Source organism: Taurulus bubalis (genome assembly GCF_910589615.1).
Source record: "Taurulus bubalis genome assembly, chromosome: 14".
Taxonomy (NCBI): domain Eukaryota; kingdom Metazoa; phylum Chordata; class Actinopteri; order Perciformes; family Cottidae; genus Taurulus; species Taurulus bubalis.
Genome location: NC_136602.1, coordinates 20,272,255 through 20,299,617, shown reverse-complemented (window position 1 = coordinate 20,299,617; position 27,363 = coordinate 20,272,255). Strand labels below are relative to the sequence as shown.

At 41.8% G+C, this 27,363-nt stretch overlaps 2 protein-coding genes across 2 annotated transcripts; one reads left to right on the top strand and one right to left on the bottom strand.

The window, feature by feature from the left end:
- Nucleotides 1–5,295: 5,295 nt before the first annotated feature.
- Nucleotides 5,296–12,235, top strand: opn3 (opsin 3; the record flags this gene model as incomplete). Its single annotated transcript, XM_079229845.1, has 4 exons — nucleotides 5,296–5,614; nucleotides 7,557–7,876; nucleotides 11,049–11,300; nucleotides 11,960–12,235. The coding sequence occupies 4 exons, from the start codon at nucleotides 5,296–5,298 to the stop codon at nucleotides 12,233–12,235; spliced, it is 1,167 nt and encodes a 388-aa protein (XP_079085971.1).
- Nucleotides 12,236–14,549: 2,314 nt separating this feature from the next.
- kmo (kynurenine 3-monooxygenase) lies at nucleotides 14,550–25,065 on the bottom strand (the record flags this gene model as incomplete). The annotated part of the gene is made up of 15 exons (XM_079229843.1): nucleotides 14,550–14,696; nucleotides 15,550–15,609; nucleotides 15,699–15,800; nucleotides 16,796–16,878; nucleotides 16,963–17,020; nucleotides 17,102–17,249; nucleotides 17,917–18,038; nucleotides 18,796–18,867; nucleotides 18,982–19,147; nucleotides 21,845–21,932; nucleotides 23,350–23,398; nucleotides 23,898–23,987; nucleotides 24,325–24,422; nucleotides 24,616–24,685; nucleotides 25,006–25,065. The coding sequence occupies 15 exons, from the start codon at nucleotides 25,063–25,065 to the stop codon at nucleotides 14,550–14,552; spliced, it is 1,413 nt and encodes a 470-aa protein (XP_079085969.1).
- Between the last annotated feature and the right edge of the window lie 2,298 nt (nucleotides 25,066–27,363).

Below are 27,363 nucleotides of genomic sequence, written 5' to 3'. Positions count from 1 at the left end.
CACCCACCTCCAACTCCAGCTTTTGAATTCACAAATGAAGTTTTTTGTAAATCAAGCCTTTAACAGATGTTAATTATAATAGCGTGCACATGCCCTGTGTGTTGCGGACATCGACTAAATGAATGCGACGAGGAGGATCACCGGTCATTCATGAATCAGCACTTACTGTGACAGTAAAGGACATTCAAGATTACACTGACGGTTGCTTGCAGTGCATGTTTCCGACTCGGGTCATCGTGAGGACATCGTCCGCAAAGCTGGTAGTTATGTAATGATGAGTTAGAAGAAGTTAGCCAGAGTTAAATACAAACACTCTGATTCTAATGGTGGATTTAGGAAGCAGCCCTCGACTGGCATGAGATCACCCAGCGGGGGAGGTGAGGAGACCGCTGAGTCTGCGGTGAATGATTTTAATGTCCGCAGGCGCCTGAAAGCCTTCTGCAAAGACCACGAATAGCAAAGATGAGGCTTACGCTACAGCATGCAGGAGGAGGTGTGTGTTGTGTTTTTATATTGACTTCAAACCCGTTTGCACTATTTGGACTGTGCAGGGTCAGTGCTCTAAATAGTGATCGGAAAAAAAGAACACAGCAAAAGCAAGTGCACAGACATGACAGCTGCAACCTGTCTTTGAAGAGAGAGGAGTCTGAAAAATGTGTGTGTGTCCAGGGGGTAAAAAAACAAGTCAAATATATTCCATCACTCTGAAGAGGTGTCTCAAGGCCAATGAAAACACACAATGTGAGAGCTGGGCAACAGTTTCACTTTTACATTATTGATTATGATTCTAGATGAATATGATTAGGTTGTTTATTTTCTGTGGAGAAAAAGTAGTCAGATTATACCAAATTTGATGGAATTAATTTTACAGTCAAGGGAGGAGCCCTATTAGTCTTTTCTCTTATTTTCTCCATATAGAAGGTGATAGACAAATAATGTAGACTTTATACAGATGAACTAGCATTTATAGCTTTTTATATTTTACAAATGAAAGATGCATTCATTGATTTTCTGGCCACTTAGCGGGCAGCAGAACAAACAAACAAAGCATATAACCTGCCTTTGAGTTATAATGGCTAAAGTATGATTAGACAATTGCCTATTCATACACTGAGGAACATTATGATTCATTTGGATTTCAGTTTTTGGGCCTACATGCATTCTCATTTTAGCTCTTTTTTTGGTCTCCAGCCACTCCTGAAGGAAATATCTATGTCTTTAACTGCTAAAACTCAAGAACAAATCATACAAAATACTTCATGCTCGACACTGCGCTTTCTTCCTTTGGTCCAGAGCAATGCATGCAACACGTCACTTGGGTGGAAAAGCTCACGCGAACACCGACTGCGAGCGAGCTGTACCCAGCATGCCGTTCGGCAGTGAAAGGGGTCCTCTCTCAATGCACTGCACACCGTGGGTACATAAGGCACTACTAATACATATCTCGTAGATCTCAGGAGCTCACAGTCGACACCAAACTCAACAGTGTGAAGATGAACAAAGAGACACAGACACACAAACAGAGACTACTTCCATTTAAGAATTTAATTTAATTTAATTTAAATTTATTAGAGCTGTTTTGCCCTGCTGCGATGATAGCGATGATAGCGATGCTTTTAGGGGCTGGAAAACCAAACACAATGAGCATCCGAGTCGGGTAACAATTCTCTGTGGGATTCATTTTTCCAAGCCTCGAAAAAACGCCAGGAGCAACACCATACAGCAGCCTGACAACCAAACCTTTTTGGATCCGGGCCTCAACTGGAGGGGAGAAACTTCCAGGGGAGGACAAAAGATCTGAAGCATCCAGGGATACCTCTACTGCTCCTCTGTGGCTCAGTGTATGTTATAACATGTTCTATTTGTTCACTGTGATGTAAAGTTTATTCACACGCACACACACACACACACACACACACACACACACACACACACACACACACACACACACACACACACACACACAGGTTCATCTTATCCAATTACTGCCGGAGCAAGATATGGTTTACTGTGATCAATTATTCATAACTCAATAAAGATGCAGCCCAGAGGTTAGCGTGTTAATCTAGAGTCTGCCCCTCTAAATCCCTTCCAAAGATTACTTCTTGAGTTTAGGTGACATCATCACACGGCATAATTAAGTTGCTTTTGGGCAGAATTAGGCCACCAGTCTGTGACTCGCTGTGATTAGAGTTTAATTCCGTCTGCCCTCATAGCTGCACATGGAATTTGACTCTGGAAGCATTGAAACAGCGTGATGAAGCTCGTTTGGAGGGAAGCTCCTGACATTGTCATTCAACCGCACGTGCACAGGTCATTCGCATGTGCCAGTATTCATTGCGATCCCTCATTATAGGACATTTTGAAATTTTGCCTTCCCGTTGAGCTTTTGTCAGATTTAGCTTTGATCTATATTTTATCTCACCTTGGAATAACCTTAAATGTGTGTATTTCGCATCCCATGTCAAAGGCAAAAAAACACTGCGAGACTCACACATTTTGTATTTCTCCGACAGACAGTGGAGCTCCTTTGGCGAATTCTCAATGAGACTTTGCAATGTCAGTGAGGAGGAAGGATGATATGCAATGATATATTTCTCCATTGCTAAATGCCAAGTGAGATAATGTCAGCGGCAATCAATGTCCTGAGAGAGAAATGTTCTGTTACTTAGCTCCATCAGAGTAAACAGCTTATATCCAAACGAGCGAGTAGGCATGCACAAGCACTTTAACTGCTATAACTGGATGAAAACAGATGTGCTGAGCTAAAAGCACACTCTCTGTCTGCACCATCCCCTGTCCTCAACTCCCAAGTTCATATTCTCCTCTCTGATAATCCCTCGGTGGGAGCAGGGGATGATGAGGCACAGAAAGGTTTGAGAGAACCTTCGGGCCGCTACAGCAATACATGTGGTCTAAAATGTAAGGAGGCTCCTATAGGTGCCCCTTCAGGTGTGACAGGGCGCTGAAATTAGTGAGGCTCTGTCAAGGTCTTTTGGAACAGCTCATCAGGGGTCATCACTGCCAGCAAGTTTTGTCCTGAGTCATTATTTGGGATTTTTTGTATTTATTTATAATCCTTTATTAATCCCACACTAGGGGAATTATTCTCTGCATTTCACCCATCCTTAGTAATTAAGGAGCAGTGGGCTGCTGTGAAGCGCCCGGCGAGCAACTGGGTTCAGTGTCTTGCTCAAGGACACTTTGAAGTGCAAGCTATGGGGAGAACAGGGATCGAACCGGCTACCTTATGGTTTCAGGATGACCACTAAAGCCGAAGCCAGGTGATGAAATATGCTTTAAAGATTTTCGAAGCATCGAGCACTAACAATTTAATGTTTTTGGGAAAATATCTTACAGAGAGTTTGATTAATAACAGGTCAATATCGCTAACATCAAAGTATGAAGCTGGAGCTTGAGCAGGCAGTAAACTCAGTTCAGCATGAAGTACGTAAACCAAGAGAAAACGTAAACCAAGACATTTGTTGTTTAGTTTAAGCGCATGTTCAGGTAGAAAGACTCTCTCAGTCTCTTCTCCTTGGATTAGCAGATGATTGTGAGCGTTCACTTTAAATGAACCAACCAGATTCTGCACAGTTTCCTTTAACCAATCACGAGTTGCTGTCAAATGTTTTAAATGTTCTCCTCTCTGATGCGGTCAGTGTCATTTCAGCTAAAATCGGATGGACCCTCCTCCAGTCAGCATTCAGGCAGGCTCCTCATTCATCATCTGATTGAGATCCTTAAATGTGTTTTCGCAGTCTAACTAGAAGTGTCAAAAGTGCAGTTGTGTTATGTGCAGGCACACACTGTTCAGGCTCCCTTGTTTCCCCATCATTATGCTAAGCTAAGCTAACTGTTGGCTGTCTGGAGCTTCCTATTTAGCATACATAATACATAGAGACATGTGAGGGGTATATCCATTTTCTGTTATCCAACTCTTGGCAAGAAAGGCACTGAGCTAGCATGTGTTCACAAAAAACTGCTTGTGTGCATGCGAGCAGAAGCGCTTTGATTGAAGGCGCATAAGCGCCGTTGACCTATTTTTTGAATTTTTTAAGTGTGGCTGGCCTCAACATCACATCTATATGGATCACGGCTGACGCAACTGTTTTGCAATGAAGCGTCGTTATTACACCGCCGTTCTCCTGCAGCGGCGTGTTCACACTGAAAGGTCAAAGCAACGTGACCTGTGACGACATGTCCCAGACGCTCACGGTGGCCAGTTCTCTCTCTCTCTCTCTCTCTCTCTCTCTCTCTCTCTCTCTCTATATATATATATATATATATATATATATATATATATATATATATATATATATATATATATATATATATATATATATATATACATATACACACACATATTTCATCAGAGCTGCTGGCCCTTTGACATAACACAGATAAAACAATAAAATCTCCAGATGACGCAGTAGCCTATTTTATCTGCATTTCATATTATATACACTTTGATATTTCACACTTTTATTTTGAAACCAAAGTCTAATTGATGAGCCACTCCATTCGACACTGACGTGTCGTAATTATTGATTAATTATGTATAAATATATATTAATTATATATATATTATTATATTCATTATATATTATATTATATATTATTATATGAATTATGTATAAATAATGATATATATATATATATATATATAGAGAGAGGGTGGGTTTATTATTATATATTTATACATAATTAATCAATAATTATATATACGTAATTAATATAATAATATATAATTAATATAACAATATATATAATTAATATATATTTATACATAATTAATCAATAATTACGACACGTGAGTGTCGAATTAAGTGCCTCATCAATTAGACTTTGGTTTCAAAATAAAAGTGTGAAATATCAAAGTGTATATAATATGAAATGCAGGTAAAATAGGCTGATGCGTCATCTTGAGATTTTATTGTTTTATCTGTGCTATGTCAGAGGGCCAGCAGCTCTGATTTAAAATGTCTTAAATGCTCCTTCTATGTTTTTTTTCTTCAAACTTACACATAAAGTCGTCGTCAAACATGTTGGTCAAAAACGAGTTTACGTTGAAAGCAGAGCCGGAAGTGCAACCTATGCAATCTGTTCGGTGTGACAGTCGCACACTAACCCAGTTCCAGCGAAACAGCAGTCTCGGGTTGGGTTTTTGAACTCGCGGCGCGGGGAGCGCGCGGAGGAGCGCGGCGTGGACACCAACGGTGTCTCGTGCACAGCACGCGCGTCTCAGCACACCGCGCGCAGCAACATGCTGGGCACCAAGTTTGCCTCCACGCAATGAATCCTGCCAACGAAACCAGAGCGGAGAGAGCTGCGGAACATTATATTTTTGCGGTCGGCACCTACAAATTTCTCGCCTTTGCCATCGGGACCATTGGAGTGTTCGGCTTTTGCAACAACGTAGTTGTCATCATACTATACTGCAAATTCAAGAGGCTTAGGACGCCCACCAATCTGTTACTGGTCAACATAAGTTTGAGTGATCTGCTGGTTTCGGTCATCGGAATAAACTTTACCTTTGTTTCGTGCATCAACGGCGGCTGGACGTGGAGCCAGGCGACATGCATCTGGGACGGCTTCAGCAACAGCTTATTTGGTGAGAGAGGCACGTCTATCACATTCATCAACATTCTCACATAAACGTTTGACTAAAATAGTTAAATTGATCAAACTGTGATGTATCCATATCTCGTTACTCATGGGCATACATACATATTCAATAAATGATATTCTGACACAATTCAGAAAATGAGCAAACGCACTATGATATCATATTATTAGTTTGGAGGCAGAGATGAGCTCATCCACAGTCCAGCTCAATACATAATGCATGAGATAATTCTATAAAACACGTGTTTAATATAGGGAACAGATAAACACTATTTTTAAATGGGAACACCTTTTTTCTCTCTCAGCTTATGGAAGGTTAACATACAGCTTACTGACCCTTTAGTCTGTGATGAGCTGCAGTCAAATCAAACGACCCTGAATCCAATTAAATACTAAATGTTCTCTGACTGTATGTGGTGTTGTGTTTTTTTATTTTTTTTTAATGAGCACATTGTGCAGCATTATGCTTTTACAGTTTACACCTCACTGTGACAGGATTGTCCATTTATTAGCAGAACAGCTGTGTTCAACAGGGAAGTGATAACGAACTCCTCAGGGTCACCGTCCAGGTCCCGCCCCTGTAGGCGTCCAGGGGAGGACGGCTGTGCACTAATAAGCTCATCAGAGAGACCGTCACCCTCTCCATCCTTTGTCCTCTAATTGACATTGGCTTCTTTTTGTACATGTTCTGAAGAACACGCCTCCCCGCCTCTGTCATTCAGCTTCAGCACCGACTTTGTTGGTTCAGCTTCATGCGAATATGCCACTGATGAGATTTTCACATCAAAAAGTGTGCAAAGTAGGTGTTTACATCCGATAAAAGTTGATGTCTGTGTTCAGGACGTGGGGGTCTCCCTCCATCACGGATATGACATTGAGCAGAAAGGAAGTGGCGTCTTCTGTGCTGCTTTGGCCCAGAAGGTGATGGAGATTTAAATCAGACAGTGACACCGCATCGGTAGAACTCCCCTGCGCAGCACAAAAGTTGTCCATATGTACCGAGTGACATTTTTTTACACGTAATACCCCGAGGTCATGCAGTCAGCCAATGGCGCGATTTGGTACAAACATCACAAGTCTGGGATAAAGCCAAATTTGCCAGCACCAGTACCTGCACCTGATGAAACAAAAACACATAGCTTTGCCTGCGCTGGGTTCCACTGGTTTTGGTGTCACTGTGCCAGATAAACACACACACACACACACACACACACACACACACACACACACACACACACACAGCAAATAAACCTGGCAGCTCTGTCAATGCTCGTCCGTCCTCTGTCTGAAACTCTAGCTGGGTAGCATGGGGCTCAAGCTGATTGCACAACCTGAAACAAGTCACCGAATACAGTGTGTGTTTGAGTGTGTGTCTGCATGCTCAATGAAACTTTCCCGGTGTTGCTCCCATTAATCAGGAGATGACATTACAGACAGAGACTAAAAAGGACATTGGATAGTTGATAATTGTATATGGGGTCATGTGTGTGTGAGATTTGCGGTGATGAAAAAGACGCAGAACCAATGTTAGATTCTGTACCTTGCAGATATGGAAATAAAATGATACAAAAGAGTGACAGCAATTTGAGCACACACCTTTGGAATCAATGCAGGCTGTGCAATGCAGGTGTGTGTGTGTGTGTGTGTGTGTGTGTGTGTGTGTGTGTGTGTGTGTGTGTGTGTGTGTGTGTGTGTGTGTGTGTGTGTGTGGGTGGTAAGAGTCTCTTTCTGTGAGTTTTCAAGGATTCCTAACTGAACGCTTGAATGTGGTGTTCAGCACCAAGATGCTCAGACTTCTGTTTGTGCACAGAACGATGAAACCCATTCAGTCCAAGGAGACGCTGAGTAGCCACTGACCCAGATCCTGCAGCGAGCGCTCTGCATTACTCAGCGCGTCTGTCTCTCCCTCCCTCCCCCTCTCCTGCCAGGCATCGTCTCCATCATGACTCTGGCGTCCCTGGCCTATGAGCGCTACATCCGGGTGGTCCACGCCCAGGTGGTGGACTTCCCGTGGGCGTGGCGGGCCATCGGTCACATTTGGCTGTACTCGCTGGCCTGGACGGGCGCTCCTCTGCTGGGGTGGAACCGCTACACGTTGGAGATCCACCGGCTGGGCTGCTCCCTGGACTGGGCATCGAAGGACCCGAACGACGCCTCCTTCATCCTCCTCTTCCTCCTGGCCTGTTTCTTTGTGCCCGTGGGCATCATGATCTACTGCTACGGGAACATCCTCTACACGGTGCAAATGGTAGGTCATGCTTGTCAGTTGTTTGCATATTTGATAAATAATGTATAAGTTAGACTAATAAACAGAGTGAATTACTTGTAAATGGTGGGTCGCTGTTTTGGTGGGTCACCAAACATTAAAGATGAATGCAGAAGGTGACGATTGTGCTCCTCCCCCACTAATAGTTAAGACTTAATTAGTTAACTCCATCTGGGTTTTTTTAGCTGCTTGACATTACAAATGCACCCTGTATAAGTGTTAAAAGAGTTATGTTTCTTATGAAATCTACTACTGATTTATATTCTCCAACAACTTTCAGATCCACATTAAATGTCTTCAGAGACTCATTACAGCCGAACTTTCCTTCACCACTGCCAAATAGACAATTCACTTGCTTTCATGCTTTGTCTTTTACCGACAATTCAACTGCTTTCAATGGACTAGAATTGTTTTGCTTTTCTGCAGACAGCTGCTTTCACCTCTTCAGCCCTGATCACACTGAGACGCTATCTAGTTAGCTGTTTGACTCTTTGAGAGCTACAGAGCAAGTGAGAGGGAAGGGGGATTCATACCACATGTTGTGACATATTTGTGTCCTGTCTGAGACGTCTCAGCAGGTCTTCACCAAATACAACTGGCTGGACCTCCTACAATTTCCACTGTTCATACACAATGTACTAAAACAACTTTCAGCACTGTGTCCGACACCCAAGATGCAGCTTGGTTTTAGTTAATACAAATTAACTTCCACTAATTTATTCCAGGACGTCCACTTCAACTGAAACCCAGATCCATTCATCACCACACTGTGACTGGCACTTCAACTCCTTTCAGCCTCCTTTTGCTTCGTCTTAACTCAACTTTGATAGACACTTCAACTTCATGCATTGCCTGCCCTCAAACTGAAAATGGAGCTTCTCAATTTATTTCAATATTTGTATTTTAACCGACGCTTCAACTAAAGCTTAAAAGGGCCAGCGTGCAGCTTTTTGGGTGATCCGTTAGCAGAAATGGAAAGGACCATTCATAACTATGTTTTCACGAATCCCCTGACACTAAAAGATCGCAGCGTTTTCGGTAGCTTAGAATGAGCCCTTCATGTCTACATAGGGAGCGGGTCCTCTTCATGGAGTCTGCAGTGTTACACCATCATGTTTCTACAGTGGCCCAGAGTTGACAAACCAAACAGCCTCTCTAGTTTTTTTATGTCTCTGTAAAGCCCCCATAATTCTGTGAGCCACGGAGTGCAAAACTGGGGTACCGCCAGCCGTCTGACTTCCGTTGCTCCGATTGTAGTGTTATGGTAAGGGCGGCCTCTGAGTGAGGCTAACAGCGTTACCACGGTTTTGCACTTAACTGCTCATGTTACTGCACTCTTGGAAAGGGAGGAGAGAGCGAAGGGGCTACACCGCAAGATCACTGACCGAGTGCTGCCTTTCTTTCCTCTTCCATTGCGAGTTTCTTTTTTTCTTCATCATAATATGCCATTGTGCCTTCGGGGCTGGCCCTGAACAGGTGAGATTTTTCAAACTTGGGCCTGTACTGATGCTTAGAAGTGAGGCTTTTAGGTGTCACCGAAGACAGCCTGGTAATATATATAGTTTTAATATAGAATTGTGAGCAGGCTGTGAGGATGAGAGTTAAGCATTTGCGTTCATATTGATGATTCCTGTCCCATGGAAGTTGGGAAGCCCCAAGATTCTCTAATCCGTTTGTGCCTGCATCATCTTCAACTTTCAGCAGATTGCCTCTAAAGCGTTTGAACAGGATAGTAAGTATGCAAACGTGTAAATGAGGGAAAAAACATTTGCAATTTGTATCAAATGATCCAGACGTCCTACTGCATCACCGCTTGGTACAGTCACTGTCTTTCCTTCCTTTCGTATTCACAACCTTGGAGGAAGTGTGACTCCCAGGACACCTCAGAGCCCTGGGAGGACTCATCGCACGTCACAGCGTTTTTGGGAGATGCTCTTAAAAAATCCTCAAAGACAAGTGCTCTGAACTGCTTTATATATAGCAGTTGGCCTGCTCCGGCAAAGCCAGAAAATCTCGCTGCAGACATCTGAAAAGCTGGAGAACTGTAGAACATGAACTATTAACAGGGAGGAGGAACATAAATAAAAGCAGACCTTTTGACTACATGAATAGAAATAGATGCTCGCAGTGATTCCATCAGAAGCCCTGAGGGAGTCTAGAAACTGCTCACCACTTTAACTGTATAGTGTCATCAGACACAGGTCTATTTATTGAAGCATTACAATGTCACCAAGTCTATGGTAAACATGAATTATAGAGAAGAGGATAAAGCAGCGTTATGCTCTTCAATAGAAACATTCTCAATGCCGGGTGTCTCTGTTTTGCTAAAGCTGCTTTTATGAAGGATTTAATTTGATAATATGTAACTTCTATAAAACCTCTCCCTCTTACAAATGAAAAGTCAAATAAATCTCCCAATTCAATATACTCTCTACAGCCCAGGTCGGTCTGGTATTACTATTAGTCTAATGTGACAAACTGTGGGTAGGTATTGCACTTCACTGACTTAATGACTCCTCCCCACTTATGCTACTGTTACACTGCATTTTCATTTAGCATCATCCCATAAATGTTACTTCCGCCCACATGCAAAGAGAGGAGACAAAGTCTCTCTGATCTCCGTTGTAGTTCGACAATGTGCAAATTACAAAGATAACAAGGACATGTCCCTAGTTCCTGTTCAGCAGTATTATCTGTTTGTGGTGCGTCAACACAGAAGTGCCAAAAACTGCACTTCCTCAATTTCAGGCCACCTGAGACTGAAGCCAAAGAAGAATCCTCATAGAGCCCTGTGTTAAAATGTTGACAGCAGAAATAAACGTGTATGTTTTTTTTTGTTCCAAATCACAGTGCAAAATTCACAATTTGGCTGCGGTAAAAAAAACTATATGAAAAAAAAAGTTGCATAGGACCCATGCATTGAAGGTCATCTAAGTCAGGTGGTCCCAACCTAGGGTGTCACAAGGGGTCACAAGATCATTAACAGGAAAGAAGATGAGAAAACATCTATCCTACAAAAATAATGAACTGGAGGGCGTGCCTGTCTCCCACCCTTCCTCACCTTTCCAGCAACAATCTGGTCACAAAACCACCTGTCCAATTATTAGACCACCCCAACTCATGAAAGCATCTTATTCTCCCTCGTTTCTTGTAGCTGTGCTCCATCCAGGACCTCCAGACGGTTCAGATCATCAAGATCTTGCGGTACGAGAAGAAGTTGGCCGTCATGTTTTTACTGATGATCTCCTGCTTCTTGTTGTGTTGGACGCCCTACGCCGTGGTGTCCATGTTGGAGGCCTTCGGCAGGAAGAACATGGTCTCTCCGACAATGGCCATCATCCCCTCGTTCTTTGCCAAGTCCAGCACGGCCTACAACCCCCTCATCTACGTGTTTATGAGCAGAAAGGTTGGTAGTTCTGAAGCTCTGTGAATAATAGATAGTGACAATAACTTGTTCTATCTATTCAAGGTCAATTTAAAGACCTGCAAACGATGACACATCAGACATGGTCCTATTCTCGCTGGTGAGCGTGAGGTCTGGGAAAAGGTTCAACCGTCAGAGCAGACTCATGTTTTGCCGCCGTCTGGAATATAATATGTCTGCTGGAGCGCTCTGATTGGCCACTTCCTGTGTGTTCAGTCGATTGATTTCCCCACCAGTGAATTCAGTATTATAGGGAAAATCAATGATGTGTGATTCTCCGCTTGTGCTGCTCCAGTTTGTGGTTTGAGTAGAGAAACCATAAGTGTGTTTTTTCTTTTAATGTTTTTTTTTGTTGGGTTTTTAAAATTTAGAATTAAATTACCCAGGAGTCGTTTTTTAGACATTCTGCAAAAGTGTTGGAAAAGATTATTTTCAAAATGAGAATAAAATCTGCCTCATAGTATCATAGTTTTCCTCTAAGTGTCCCAAGATGTAATATGTGCTGTGTGTCTAGGAATAAGATGAGCTCTCATTCTGGTGTTAGTTTTGCTGGCGTCCTAAGAGGCTGGTATTAAGTGTGTTTGACAGGGCGTTATTTCATCCTCTTAATCATCCCTCTGCTTCTTCTCCAACTCTCACAGTTCCGCCGCTGTTTGCTGCAGCTGCTCTGCTCGCGGCTCTCCTGGCTGCAGTGCAGCCTCAAAGAGCGGCCACTGGCTCCGGTCCAGCGCCCCATCCGACCGATCGTGGTGTCCGGGGCGGCGTGCGGCGGCAGGGCCCGGCCCAAGAAAAGGGTGACATTCAGCTCCTCCTCCATCGTCTTCATCATCACCAGCAATGACTTCCACCACCTGGATGTGACCTCCAAGACAGAAGAGTCATCGGAGGTCAATGTTTTTCAAGTGAGGCCGTTGTGAGCCACAAGGGACGGGACTTCTCAGCCCCACCACTCAGTATGCCTTAGGACCTAATATGCCAAGCCGAACCAAAATAATCCTGTCTGAAGCTCCCGGGATATTGCTGTGTCCACACACAGTTAGATGGTACAACTAGTTGCAAATATTTCCAACTGTCAGCCCAAGACCTCAGCTAAACCTATTTCCTGAGAGTGTTTTGTCTCAGCAGTTCGTATGAAAGCGCACCATCTACATCTACATTAGCTGTGGTGCGATAAAGATGTAGTTAACAACTAGTTATATGTTTCTTTTAGATACAGGCTCACACTTTTTCGTCAAACATGCCACAACTGCAGAACTGTGTGGAGTTTTTTTAGAAGCCGGTTGTGGACCCGAGTTTGGATCGACATGTGATAGCAGATGTCTTTTCGGTTAGTACCAAACTGCAAGAGTGTAACCTGGAAAACAAGCCTTAGCTCCTTAGCCATGAACTATAATACAATGTTGTGTATGGGTGTAATAAAGAGATTCTATTTTAAGCTACCTAGCTCGTGTACCTTATCTCATCTCAATCGAAAATCTCTAGTGCAACGAGAGCAGTCACCGTGAAATGACATTTGGTGGATTTATATGTATGGGGACCACAGGAGTGCAATTAGATAAGAGGAAATGAGAGTGGGACCTCGGTGTGCTGCAGTGACACGCTCCGTTCATAACCTCCTCGGCTGTCGGCTATGAATAGACTTGATGAATGGATGTCCGTAGCTGATAAAACCCTTAATCAGTGAAGATGTGTGACTGAGGCACTGAGTGGTCTTTGTTTTTAAAGTGTTTAGATAAAATAAAAGTTAGACATCACTCAAAATATGCGTCCCCAATATATTAATCTATTCTTTAAAGTATGGGTAAAGCAAACATATGTGTTGGGAGTTTGTCTCAACCACAGAAGAACATGTTATTACTGTGCAAATTAAACTTAAGCTGTCAACCAAATGTCGTGACTGTGATGAAACACATTATCGCTGGTGTCCTTATTGACATTTCCCTTCAAATGCATTTCATGGGTTCAAAATGGCTCGACGCGACGTGTACTGTTTATAGTACACGTCGAACCTTGAAGGCCAATGCTGAGTGGACCTGGCGGGACTTATCTATGAAGTGTATCTAAAAATAGAACGTTAACACCCACTGAGCAACTCCTGCCTCACATTTCACAGCAAATTTAAACTATTTAAAAAAAACTGACTTTCAAAATCTATGACAAAGTAATCAATATTCTCTGCTCTGAACTGCTGGGGGCGTGGCCGCTGAATGCTCTGAAACCATGCCCAGTACAGTTACAGTATATACAACATGTTAGCCATCTCACTGCCTGGTTAGCCTCGATGCTAACTTGAATGGGCCTAAGATCATTTAACCGTTACTCTTCCAGACTTTCCGAATGTTTTCAGACAGAGTTCATAAAATTCTGTAAGTGAAACGAGCCATTTCAGGGATGATGTGTCGCTGCCCCCAACTGTCCCAAATCAGTCATTCCCAAAGACTCGAGACCCACAGGTGGTAAAGCAGAATTTCTTCCGTCATCTTTTATTCAACACTGCAGTACACAGTTGCGCCACAAGAGGGAGTCTGAGTGTCCGTATTGTTTTGATAATTGGAGCCGATTTATATTGATTGAAAAAGTGGCGTACATTCTGTTTGTTAAACTGATGGCAGGAAATAAAAATAACTCCCCCAGTCCATCTGTATCAAATGCATGTATTTAATACACATACCCGGTATATGTTCTTAATAACACATGCATAAAGCAAAGTTGTTAATTATTAAACGCATATATCTTGAAGTGGTTGGTCTACCAATCAAAGATAATATAAGTCGATGTGGAAATGGAAGAAAAACCGAATCTTTCATTTTACGCACAAATTATCTCTTCTCGCGTTTTAAAGATGAGGCGTATTGCTTATTGAAAACTGCAGGTGGAATTTGTTGACAGTTGATATTGTCCCCCAAAAATAATCCCTGCATAAACTAGATGATGTTGTGAGAGATGGAGGGGTAACAGGACTTTTATTTGCACTTCATGTATATGTATACTTGACGGCATGCAAATAATCAGTTGGGCTCCTCCAAATCATTATCAGTCAAACAGCGATACACTGTGACGAAATCCTACAATCAATTATCATGTCTCGCATTAATTAGGACAATCATTATTTCGCTACGTTCATTTGCCAGACGAGCCTCTCATGTGTTCATATTAGAGGATTCAATCAAATGAAAATGTGGATCTTCTCAGTTCTTGCGACGCTTTGCCTGTCAGATCAGAGCCAGTTACTCAGGGGGTTCGGAAGGCCACGAGCCTGTCCCACATTTTCTCAGCGGGGACGATGAGCTTGCTGGTATCAGGAGGGTTTTTAATGAGCAGGTAGGAGCCTCCCAAAACTGCTCCTGTGGCACTCAACAGCAGGCCGCGGTTTATCACCTGTGAAAGTACAAAACAAAACATACATAACAAAAGAATTATGTGGTATGCATGCAAAACATTATAAATCCTCACACCTCACATCAACACTGCAAAGAAAACTTCCCATCCTGCTTTGCTTTAGGTTTTTTTTTATTGTATGGGTCCCCTTGTTTCATTTTGGTGAAAGGAACTGGCTAATTACTGTATAATCATGATGGAAGACTCATTTTAATTTGCCACTATTAGTAGGGAAATTGAGGCGTTATAATTGTACACTTCCAGTAAGTGAATCTCAATTAGACGCTGGTGTAACCGAGACAATGTTTTATTCAGTGCATCAGATGAACATGTAAAAAATGTGTCTACAAATGATATATTTATACAATACAATGCATACAAATCAACAAAAGTTGAGAAAGTTTCCAAGAATAAACAAATATTAACTTGGGTGTAATGGATCTTTATTAATCTTTCAGAACAGCTATTCTCAAATAACTCATGTAACATGAAGTCTATTTTCCTGTGTGTTTGTTTTTTAAGTTAAATTGACTTAACAACGTGTGGACAATTCACTCAACATTCAAAATGTACTGGCCAGATGGATGAAAAGTGACTACAATTCATTTTTGTTACCAATCATGTACTGTTTTCTTCCCCCCAACACAGAGGTAATTTTGTTCTTTTGGCATCCCGACGGGTTTTTAACAAACTACAAAGGAGGCTGGGAAATCCCAGCTGTGCTTCTGACAATTAGTGCAGAAGCCATCGAGACAGTTCAACACAGCGCCGGAGGACTAACAGACTCATTACAGCCGAAAAGATGAAATATTAGAGTCCAAAAAGAAGATGCATTTTCCTCAAAGGGACTTACTTTGTCTTGCCAGTGCCAGCGGTCCACGGCCTCATGGTACCTAGTCCTGGTGAAAGTGACCTGGAGACGGTGACGGGCAGCAGATGATACAGACTTTGCGGTAAACCCAGCAGTGTGACAGTGCTCATTTACGATGTCGGGACTCTTACCATTGTGTAAAGTGGAACTATTGTCTTTGGCATGAGGAAGTGGAGGAGGTTATCAACATGTTTTCGGAAAATGAACCATTTGGAGTTGACGTGGGCTCGCATCTACAAAAGCAGAAAAACAAAGGACACATGTTTGTGCAGTGAACCATCTGTCCTCCATCATGGGAAGTCCTAAAATAAATCTAAATCTCCAGATGGTCTCCTCCACTCTAAAAAAAACTAAGTGCTGCAATTTTAAGATCTTGTCAGAATAACGAAGGTGCGGAGACCGACTACTGTCTATTTGAGTGCATGAATTTGATTGGACAGATGGTTAGGGAGCTGTCCACACGTCAGCTGGGATGGAGAGCTTGATTGCTACAGAGTTGTGTGTAAACAAACCCAGAACCCAAGCTTTCTTTCTTCTGATTATGAATGGCCTTTCCATGCATCGCATATACAAACTGTAAAGGTCACTTATCATTGTCATCACTCTAACAACAAGTGGTAAATGCACAACATGTCACTTTCTGCCGCAAGGACTCTCTCAATCACAACAATAACAAAAGACGGAGATTGGTGACGCTGTGAAGTAGCATGGGAGTTCATGGGAGTTGTCACCTCCATCGCCGTCATGGCAGTTTTACCGGGAGCCAAATTACCCGCAGAGGTCTCCTCCTCTTCAAAAACATTTGAAACCGGTGAATAAAACCAGTAAGAACACTACATGTAGCAGTTTCTTGTTTAAAAAAATGCTTTTCTTCTACTCTCATTGCGTTTGCTCAGCTTATTTTTCTGATCATTAAAGACCCAAACGTCCGATGACTAAAATCCTTCATCTGGCTAAAATACATAGTTAAGAACAACCAATTTATAAAAAGTGTATTGTAAAAATATTGCTTGAAACTGGATTAAAAAAGTTAATTAATGACAGACTTCTGACAGACAATGTGCAAAGGGGATATGACGCCATTGGCGGGCAATCAAATAAAAATGGACTGCCATCTTGATTATAATGACGGATTTCTCTTAAAAAATTTAATGTATCCAGTCGTATGCTCACTATGCATTGACCTTACAATTTACAACACTTCCGTGATAGTACAAGGACACATTACTTCAATGTAGTTGTACATGGCCAGATCTGCAATCGCGTGGTCGTCTGGAACTCGCACTCTGCTGTACTCTGGCAGCACAGCACCTGGGCGGATCACGAGGGAAAAGCAGACACGCTCTCTTATTGATTCTGTCTCATTTCATCTTTGTTCCCTTAAAAAGTACTCACTAAAATCTTCATTGAGCTGATCCATTATTTCTCCGAAGACAATGCAGTCCTCGAAGCCCTGCGAAGCATGAAAGGGAACGAATGAGCCTCCCTTCAACTCTAATTTTCTTTTCCTTCCCCTCTGTTGAGTGCTACTTACAGCGTTCATCCCCTGGCCGTAAAAAGGCACCACTGCGTGGGCTGCGTCGCCCATAAGGACGCATTTGTCCCCAATGTGATGCGGGGAGCACTTGATGGACACCATGGCCTGCCCGGGCAATCGGAAGTAATCCGTCTTGAGAGCATCGCTGCGAGGCACAAGCAGAAATAAAACAATTACAAACTTGTGTCGGGTAATTCTTTTTTTTACAACAACTGACTCTGGGTTTGGCTGGCTAATGGGGTGACTGGTCGTCCTGAAACCACAAGGTAGCCGGTTCAATCGCTGTACTGCCCACAGTTTGCATGTCAAAGTGTCCTTGAACAAGAACTGAACTCCCAGTTGCTCCCCGGGCGCTTCACAGCAGCCTGGTGCTCCTTAATTACTAAAGATGAGAGAAATGCAGAGAATAATTTCCCCACTATGGGACTAATAAAGGAATAAAAATACAATTTAAATAAAACATCTGGCACATCTGAATAAAACTAAAACAACCATGCCCCGTATGCCAGGGCAAAGTTAAACAGACAAACAGAGATGTTTATGCCTAATATAAGGGCTGCAAATAAAGTGAGAGTGAGTGGACAACAGCCTCGAGCCTTGTCCACTCACCTCCCTGGACCTTCATGCCTTCTGTATCGATAACCCACAGCAAATGGTTCACCGCAAATTAAAACAAACCCACGGAACTGTGTGGCTGCAAGCTGTGGAGGTTGCTGATGTTGTCGACGGGGATGATGGGAAATGAGAGTGTTTTTTCAGTGTTTTTTCAGGCCGGCTTGGCAGAGAGGGTAAGGGGCGAGGAAGTCACTCACACTCCTATTAGTGGTATGGCGTCTGGGAAGTATTCCTGGAAAAAGTCGATGACTTCATCGCCTGTGGTGATCTTCTCGAACTCCTCAAAGGGCATGAAGAGGGTACAGGTAAATGTCTTGTCCTAAAAGTAGAAAACAAACAAGACTCTATTGTTACACACTTCTTGTCAAGTTAAAAGGTACAGTTTGTGGCGTTTAGAGGATCTATTGGCAGAAAATGGAATTTAACATTATTAAGTATGTTTTAATCCCCTAAAAATAGAATTGTGTTTTAGTTACTGTAGAATGGGCGTGCCATCATCTGCTCAATTAGCAGGGGCTATCTGTCAACATCACAAAGTCCTCCCAAAGGACCTTTTAGCATTGTCTCTGTTTCCATGGTATCCACACGAGCAAGGATGTTTTAGTAGTCCTCCCTTCTTCTCAACCCCAATGCGCTCCTGGGAACTAGGGCAGTGTCAGTGTGAATGCCATCTGAAGTCTGCTGCCTAGCCTTAGCCTGGTCTCACTGAATGGAGCGAAGCGGTTGTGCTGAGTCAGACAGAAGTCTGACCAAAACAGACAGAGGCACAGAGGTGCTGATGGAAAGGAGGACACAACTGTGACGTGAAAAGAAGGTCCAGCTGAGTAAGTCCTGACTGGTTATGAAGATCTGTAAATGTGGCTAATTAACTCTAACTAATGAGGACTTTCCCAGAAGTCAATCAAGCCTTGGCACTGTCTGAAGTGTTTATGCTTGTGTCTTCCTGGTTGGCAAGAAATGCGAGGGTAACGTCCACAGAGACAAACGGCTCACATTGCTAATTTTACAACCGTATGGCTTGAGAATCGGTGCAGCGTTAACAAGGCGGAAGAAAGTGAAATATAATGCACACTCACCATGTTGGGCAGGGCGATCATCATGAATGTGTTTCGTGGCCAGATGTGCAGATGATTAGGCTTCATGGCGAACTGAGGACAAAATGAACAAGAGGACATCTGCGATGGGGCCCAACACTTGTGAGGCTAACATCAGCAGCATCTCACTCTCTTCAACAAAAGAACGGTGCTGCGCAGGGGACTGACCTCTCCGTTGATGGGTGGCATGGTGAGCTCCATGTAGCCGTGGGGAATGTAGGTCTGGCTATAGTTGAAGCGGCTGCGGCGGAGGAATTGCTTGCGGATGGCAGAGAAAGCTCCGTCACAGCCCACAATCAGGTCCGCCTTGATCTTCTCTCTGGACCCATCTGACCTGAAAAACACACCAGTAACATGAGGAAATGCACACATACTAACACCCATATGTATATGAGCTAAATAAAGTAGATCCTAATTAGATTGCTTTTTAATATAGTATGAGGGTCTTTAGTTTTTATCTAAACAGCACATGGGCCTCACCCTAACAAAAGGTCAAACAAAAATTGGAAACCGTAAGATGAATTTGAATGTCCAAAGTAATTTGGATATCTTAACGGCTAGATATTTCATTGACACTTTAAATTTGAACGATGCTTATGACCATATCTGGCTTTTTCTGATTCTAAGTAATTTCACTTAAAGTCCTGGAGGTCACAGATGATGGCACCTCAAGGCCACGTCAAACACATCCAGCATACTGTTTGGTCAATCTGCTTAGTCAGTATTCCCACATCCGTGAACACAGTCTGCTATGCCACATGGAGACGGCCCCCTGTCATAGTTCCTGGAGTTACACGTATTTGCATGTGTTACTTGTCAATATAATTGTCTCTCTATCATCCCATTTTATGATCCTTTGCAGAGGACATCATTGTGTTTTTATGTGCAATTAATTGAAGAATTCTCTGACCCCATCCATCCTCGTTCTTTCGGTCACGACCCAGAGTTCGTGACCATAGGTGAGGGTTGGAATGTAGACCGACCAGTAAATGGAGAGCTTCGCCTTCCGGCTCAGCTCCCTCTTCACCAGGACGGACCTCTCTGACCCCATAAATATTAATTATTTATTTTCCGATCACATCTTGTATGAGGCTGTGCATTGCGATGCAAAAAAGGGGCGGCGCAGTCCAACACATAAAGCGAATCACAATCTATTGAATAGCGTGGCTATGTAATGTAACAGGTAACTAAAAGATGAATTTGGAGATCTGTTCATGCACGTACCTAAAAGATTAAAGTCTAATAAAAGCTTGGATTCAAGACTGATGCTCAGCTGCTTATTGCGATAGCAGTCACACACAGATTAGGCAATACATACTTTACACTGATTTCAAAAGGGAGCTTCAATGCCATTTCGACAATTGTAGCAAAGTGGATATATGATTAGGTCAATTACTTGCTCTATTTTCACATGGAAATTACAACTGTGTGAAAATACGAAAATGCAACCATTAATGTGTTAATTGCAGAGTATATTTGACAATATATGCTTTCCTAAATTGCAGTGTTATAAAGCTTGGTGACAATCCTCTTTTACGTGTGTGCCTCCACCTTAAGATCTCAAAACATTTATCCGATTATTGAAAAGTGACAATTTTTCAATAATTGAAAATAATTCAATAATTTAATAATAAACGTCATTAAGATGTTATTAAGTTTACAGCAATAAGGTAGATTATTGTATGATTATAGACCAGACTATAAGATGAAACGAGTTCATGTCTATCTACTTCATGCTGATGGCTATCCCAGGGGCATCAAGCTCTCTGTATACGTTTAATTATACAAGCTGGAGACAGCAAGTATGGCCTGGGTAGCAGGAAGGATCTGTCCAGTGTTAAACGCACGCCAAGCGGACTTTTGGATTCAACCCACACTTTATGTCAAACTTGATAAAAAGAGCATTAAGTCTTTATTTACTGTGACAATAACTGCAAAGTGACTCATTCTGATCCACAGTTTCAACAGGGTAGTCATCTCACCGCCAGGCATAAACAATTAAATAAATAAACAGCAATGACAATATTCACATCAAACGGATTTGTACACGTTTTAGATAAGGCTGAATTCAATTAAAAAACTCTGCTATCAAATTAAAACGGTATGTGCCCCTACGTAAGTAATTCACTGCATGGATACGCTGAGTCCCACAACTAAAAAGACCTGGAGCTGTTTTGGTGTTAATTGGGTTGTAAACTGTGTGTCTCGTTTAGCTCAGGGACAAACAATTACAAAAAGCCAATAAAAAGTCAAGCACGGTATCTTCAAAGTCAACATGTTTATCGCCATCCCAGACCTCTGGCAGATAACATGTCCAAGGCCACGTGTGGTAACATGTTCAGAGTTATAACAAAGAATCTAGATTAACCTTCACACAGTATGTATATATATATATATATATATATATATATATATATATATATATATATATATATATATATATATATATATATATATATATGTACATATATACATATATACATACATATACATACATATACATGTATGTACATATTAACACGTAACACTAATCGAATGCTACAAGTGGCACGAGCACACAGGGACCTGACATTTCCAGAAATCTTGAACATCCTTATAAAAATCATTATGGATGGATAAAATCCTATATAAAAGTAATAAATCAAAAGATTTAAAAGATCACAGAAGCAGGTGCATAAATTAATACTATGAGTTTTTTTACGGTAATGGGTGCATTTAAAACAATGCACCCATTGGTTAGGATAAGTAGCACTCAAATATATACATATAAGGCTCGGGTTATGTTTAGGTTTCAGTTTAGGTTAAGGAAGGGTAAGGTTATGTTAGGTTAGGGTTAAGGTTTGGGTAAAGTTAGGTTTGGGTTTAGATTTAGGTCTATAGGTTAAAGCGTTATGATTAAGCAAGTAGCTGTTGGGGTAACGATTTTGGAAAGTCTCCAGGAAAGGAATGTATGACTGAGTGAGGGAGCAAGAGTGTGTGCTGAGTGTGTCCTGTGTACAGGTGCACGTGTGTAACATGTGTAAATATTTACCTGGCAAAGGTCATTTGCCCTGTTTCAGCACTCCAATCCTGCAGTTTGTGGTCAAAGTTCAACTTTGTGTTTGGGTACGTCTCTGCCTCTGTGGGAGTAACATGTCACAAAAGGAGCTTATAGCACATTGTCAACAGCAGCAGGTAACGTCTTGTTAAACGGCCACGTAGCCTTTCACAATTCCAATAAAATGCTGTAAGGACACAGGCTGGCAGCAAACAGTTAAATCAATCCCCCGCTCAAGGGGAACGACCGTATGCTTATTAGCACGACTCTCGTGAACAACACAACACAGCAGTCATTCTGGTTTGGGGGGGAAAAAACAATGTTTAGGTTGTCACACTCCCCAAAATCTCTTCATCTCAATGTTCTCCCCGGGAGTCTGGATCGGCCCTGATAAGAGCAACGGCTTTATAATCGCCCCCCTTTTTCAGCACACATGATTAAAGACAGACCCATGCTGTCGCAAGTTATCTCCAAGTGTGCACTGAGGCAACAATTAGGCAAAATCCTCAAAATCCCCAGACATCCCCTGGCGTACATATGCGGTTCAAAGAAGCTAACGCGCAGGGAGGATCCGCAGTCCATTTGGCTCGGCTCGCTATAGAAAAAAACACTTCTTTTAGGACAATTGCTGTTCTTGAATTAGGGATGTATTGAGGGAAACTTGATTGGCTTTAAATAGAATGCAACACTACGTATTAATATACTGTATTATATGCCGTTTGTAAAATTGGATCAGTGATACTATACAGTCTGAAACTTTTGACGAAGAATGAACATTATTACTCTTATGAATATAAAGTTGAATTCACCATAATAAAAAGGCACGGTTGCGCTACTCTTACATTTTAGTGTTCAGCTACATTCATCCCGTGGGCGTAACTCGTGGCTGCAGCGGAAAAGTTCAGCAAAAGTGATCTGATCTCGCTTTTGAAGTCAGTGACTAAGGGACTGCATTAGTTTCATCAATTTAAATGTGAATAAAGTGCGAGTTCTGCTGCCTCTTCTATAATATCAGAGAGGTTGGGCTATATATACAATTGTATAACACGTTTTGATAATATATAATGAATTGATTTGTCCACTCATAAATTAAAATCATAAATATATGGAGCGACTGTCGGTGACGTTAGAAGTGGGTATATGTTTTTTTTCACAAAGGAGGAGAAGTTTGTCAAATGTCTTTTACAAACGGATCTAAAATGAGAATAATCTGCACAATATTTCAAAGTTGCTAGTAGGCAGAATCAATACAAGAGGCATTTCTTTTTTCTTTTCTCTCTCTTTCCCTCCTTCTTTGAAGGCTATGCACTTTCACATTGTGCTGCTGCTGCCTTTATGTAAAACTGATGCCGTTCAATTCAGGGTGACATGCTAAATAGCCGTCGGAATAATGTAATGGACTAAACTAGAACACATTTGCAGCATTTTCATGGAGGAAAAGGTGCATCATTTGATTGTGAAATTATCCCTTTAATGATGTTGACCGGTGATGTGCTTACCTGTGAGCAGCTCTTTGTTCAGATTTGCTCGGTCTACTGACAGGATGAACTGAAGAAAAAAAAAACTGTATTAAAGTGCAATCCTACAAGCACCTGCAGCTTCACAAACAGAACTGTGAAGTTGTTCATTTAAAACGGGCACAGGAAGCCTCGGGTGTCGGTCCTTTGTCGTCCTCTTCATGCCTCTGTGTGTTTTACTTAACCGTGCAAGTCCCCGTGGGATTGAGCACCAAGCTGCTAGCGGTGTAATTAAAAGCCATTTTCAGACTCCCTATCACGCTCTGTTGCTGTTGTTGTTGTTGTACTGTTCAACATTCTCGAGTCATTACAGTAAACACACAACTGCACGTGCACGCATGTTGTTTTAGTGTCTTATTGTATGGCTATAATTAGCATAGTTCTTGCATTAAAGACATCTAAGGGGAAATTAGGACTATAGTCCTATACTTGGGCAATGAGATCATATTTCGGTTTAGTCATGATATAATACATATATATATATATATATATATATATATATGTTCACATGATAACAATGGTCGGCTTACCTGGCCTTTCTTGCCGTAAGGGATCTGGGACTGTTTCCCACTCACGGAATGTATCATTCTTGAATTCATGGGGATCCCTTGGTCGACAATCTGAGGGGATATTATGAATACAGGGGGGTGGGGGGGGATAAATCATTTCACATGGTGTTACACTTTGCGTTGGCAAACAAAATCTGTGTTTTCAGTCTCAGTGGTCAAAGTGGAAACAGGCCACATATGTATTCATTATTAGAAATCCAGCTAAACTAGCATGCCTCCACCTCGTATAGGATTTAGTGTGGTGACAAGGTCAGGAATAGTGGATGACTAACACGTGTTTGTGCAATTAATGTGTTATCTTTTAGACCAATAACCAAGCAGGCTAGGGTCAGTCCTGTCCCCATTCGCACTTTCCTAGTTAAACATTGAATCTATTTGATCAGCGTACCTTGTCCTCCATCCCAACCTGCTTCAGTGCTTGCCGGCCCCTGTGAGACAAAGCCAAGTTGATGCTTCTTCCCTTCACAACTTTGGCTTGCCGGATATCTGGCCAAAATCAGACGCAATAATTAATTAATTAGTTGGAACTTTGGATATCTGTTGAAACAGTTATGCATTTTTAACCTGTGTTTGTGCACTGTTCATGATTATTGTATGAATGGCATGCAAGGGGTCTGTTCCTCAGAGAGGGGCATGATGTAACAATGTTCATTTCTCAAAAGAGGGCTTTGGATACTACCTTCACGGGTTTCAAAGACTTCCACATTGAAGCCTCTTTTTGCAAAGAAGCAAGCATTCAGTGCCCCAACCTGAATGGTGATGGGAAGTAAGGACATTTCTTTAAACATCAGTAATTCGCACAGTCACACAAAACTAATTATATCTTAATAAACAATATTAACACTAAAGGCTGCATAGCCATAGCTAAACTTTTGTAACCTTATTTCCACACTGCTAAATTAAAATACACGTTTGACTTCAATATGCAATGAAAGAGAAAATATTTCCCCCCCAAAGAAGCCGACAAGTTCCACTTTAGAAGAAGACAGTCGCCTTGTTAAAGGTCACTATCACAGATACAAAGACAAGACATACAATGAATTATCATAATTCACTTTCATTTTCTTACCAAACCACCGCCTACCACTGCTACTGTTTTCTTAGTCGGCCTGCCTGTCGAGTCCTCCATTGTGCTTGGGGTTCTGTGGTGGTCTGGACCCTCTCACTGTCCATTTCAGAGCGATTGACAGAAGTGGTGGGTAATGATTTATTGGAGGAGGAGCAGAGCGAGTCCCTTGTGTAGGTCATTCCTGACACCACTTCCACTTCCCCTTCCCCGTCAGGAAGCCCAATGGACTCTCCAAACAACCTACTGTGGTGTAAATTAATTGGAATTTTTCCAACTAGGCTGAACTGTACTGGCCCACACTAAGGTTTTCATAAAAGCTCATAAAAGTATCACCTGTCTGTAGTCATAGGGCCCATTAGTAAAAGAGAAAGACGAGTGAGAGCAGTGAGGTGACTGATGGGATTACCGTCTCTTGGATGTCATTGAACAAGTGAAGGTTGCCATCTAGTGGCTGTGTGATGACAGCAATTGCAGTGGCTGTAACTATAGCACGTGTACGTAATTTCAAAGGCTGCTGTTGAATAGTCCTTTTTGGTTAGAAACCTTCCTAACTGAGTGAAATGACCCGGAAGTACCCAAGTGTCCGCCATGAGAAGTGCAGGTCGAATTCTCTAAACGCAAAGGAAAGGAGCTTCAATGCTTCCTAATTTAGCTCCTTTAGCATAGGAACCACTGGAACTCCCTTTACGAAAGGAAAGGAGATAATGCCGACCCACAATTCCTTGCGGGGGCAACATTTAACAGATGATCATGACCGAGAAACGCAGATTATGTAAACAACCGTTACTGTAATTTGGAAATACTTTCAATAATCTGTTAAACCTGGTGGCAAACTATGGCCGTTACGTCGCTGAAAACTGCTGTAAAGTGATCAAACTTTTATTTTATTTTACTTCAGTTACAGAAGCTTTCATGAAAGAGTCTTAAGCGGTAATTTATGCAAAGAATAATACCCAGCATGCCCCTAAGGGGATTCCATCCTTTGTTAAAAGTTCAATGACGCGGTTGTACAGTTTATCGGTGCACTTCAGTTCCAGTACCAGCTCCTTCTCAATTGCCATGCACGCCAGTGAGAACAGTCGGGCCCTAAAACGGGCGGAAAACGTCCGCTCGACAGTGGCAGTCAATATTAGGATCGTCACCGCCAAACATGCCCATAACCCTCGTGAGAAAGGCGTCATCAGTAAAAACAGTAACAATTAAAATAGCTTGCACTTATTTTATTTGTCAAAAATATAGTCATCTCATTTTTGTATTTACATATTTATTGTGGTGCGATCTTTAAATGGTCTTGGCTTGATTGTCCAAAGTTGATCAATTTAATTATAATGCATGTGCACTTTACCCAGTACAAAGAAAGCAACATCTTTATCAATCTGTCAATTGTAGTGTGCAATGTTGTTATATTATTCGCTCATATTTGTTTTTTTTTGCACTTCTTATATTCAGTCTATGATATGCAGTGAGACAACAAATAGCATTGACAACAAGTTTATCTGTGTAATCATTATAGCTCACAACAATATCCAGCCTCTCCAGCTCACGTTTCCTATCAGGAGAGAATTCAAAAAAGAACTACCACTTATTTGGCAGGTAACTGCTTTATTGAACTATTTACGAGCAACATGCCAGTACAATCACGACGTTACTTTACATTCTTTGGAGAAAAAAACATGAGCAAAACATAAACGTGTAATAATAATATTAAGGACATAAACATACAGAATAAAGAATATAACTAAGTCGAAGTTAAATAAATTCAATTACGATCATTTTAACATAAAACATGTCAATAGTCCCGTAGTGTTTTGTAGTTGTGTATTTTGCAGAGGTTTGCGGATGTTACAGTCTCTTTGCAGATTTAAAGTGAACACATCTCTGATTGATACTTTACTATTGAAACGATATCTGCGTCACCAGTTCAATAAGGTCCATTTAGTTTTTCACAAAGAGAGGCGATGAATTATTAGAATATTTTAATCTATTTATTTCACAATGTTGCATTAGTTGTGTTCATTTATCAATGCCTTGCAACTACAATTGAATGCGTAGGACGGGGCTCGTAAACAGATTTGATACGCTCAACTGAAATCCTCACGCAGGGCTTCTAATCGATCTCAGAACCAATGACACAACATTATTTCACAAAGACGCTAGATATTTTGCCGCATGCCAATCATTTCAACTTTGACTGTCTAATGAATAGCTATTATCGCTATCACATGGATCAGTCGCTGATATCATTGCAGAATTGATAGCATGCCATGTTGAATTACGCACGGTTCTGTGGTTGACTGCTTTTGTCTATTTAAATATGGCGCTGTAAAAGGCAAGGTTTGTTTTTTATGGGTGCAAAGT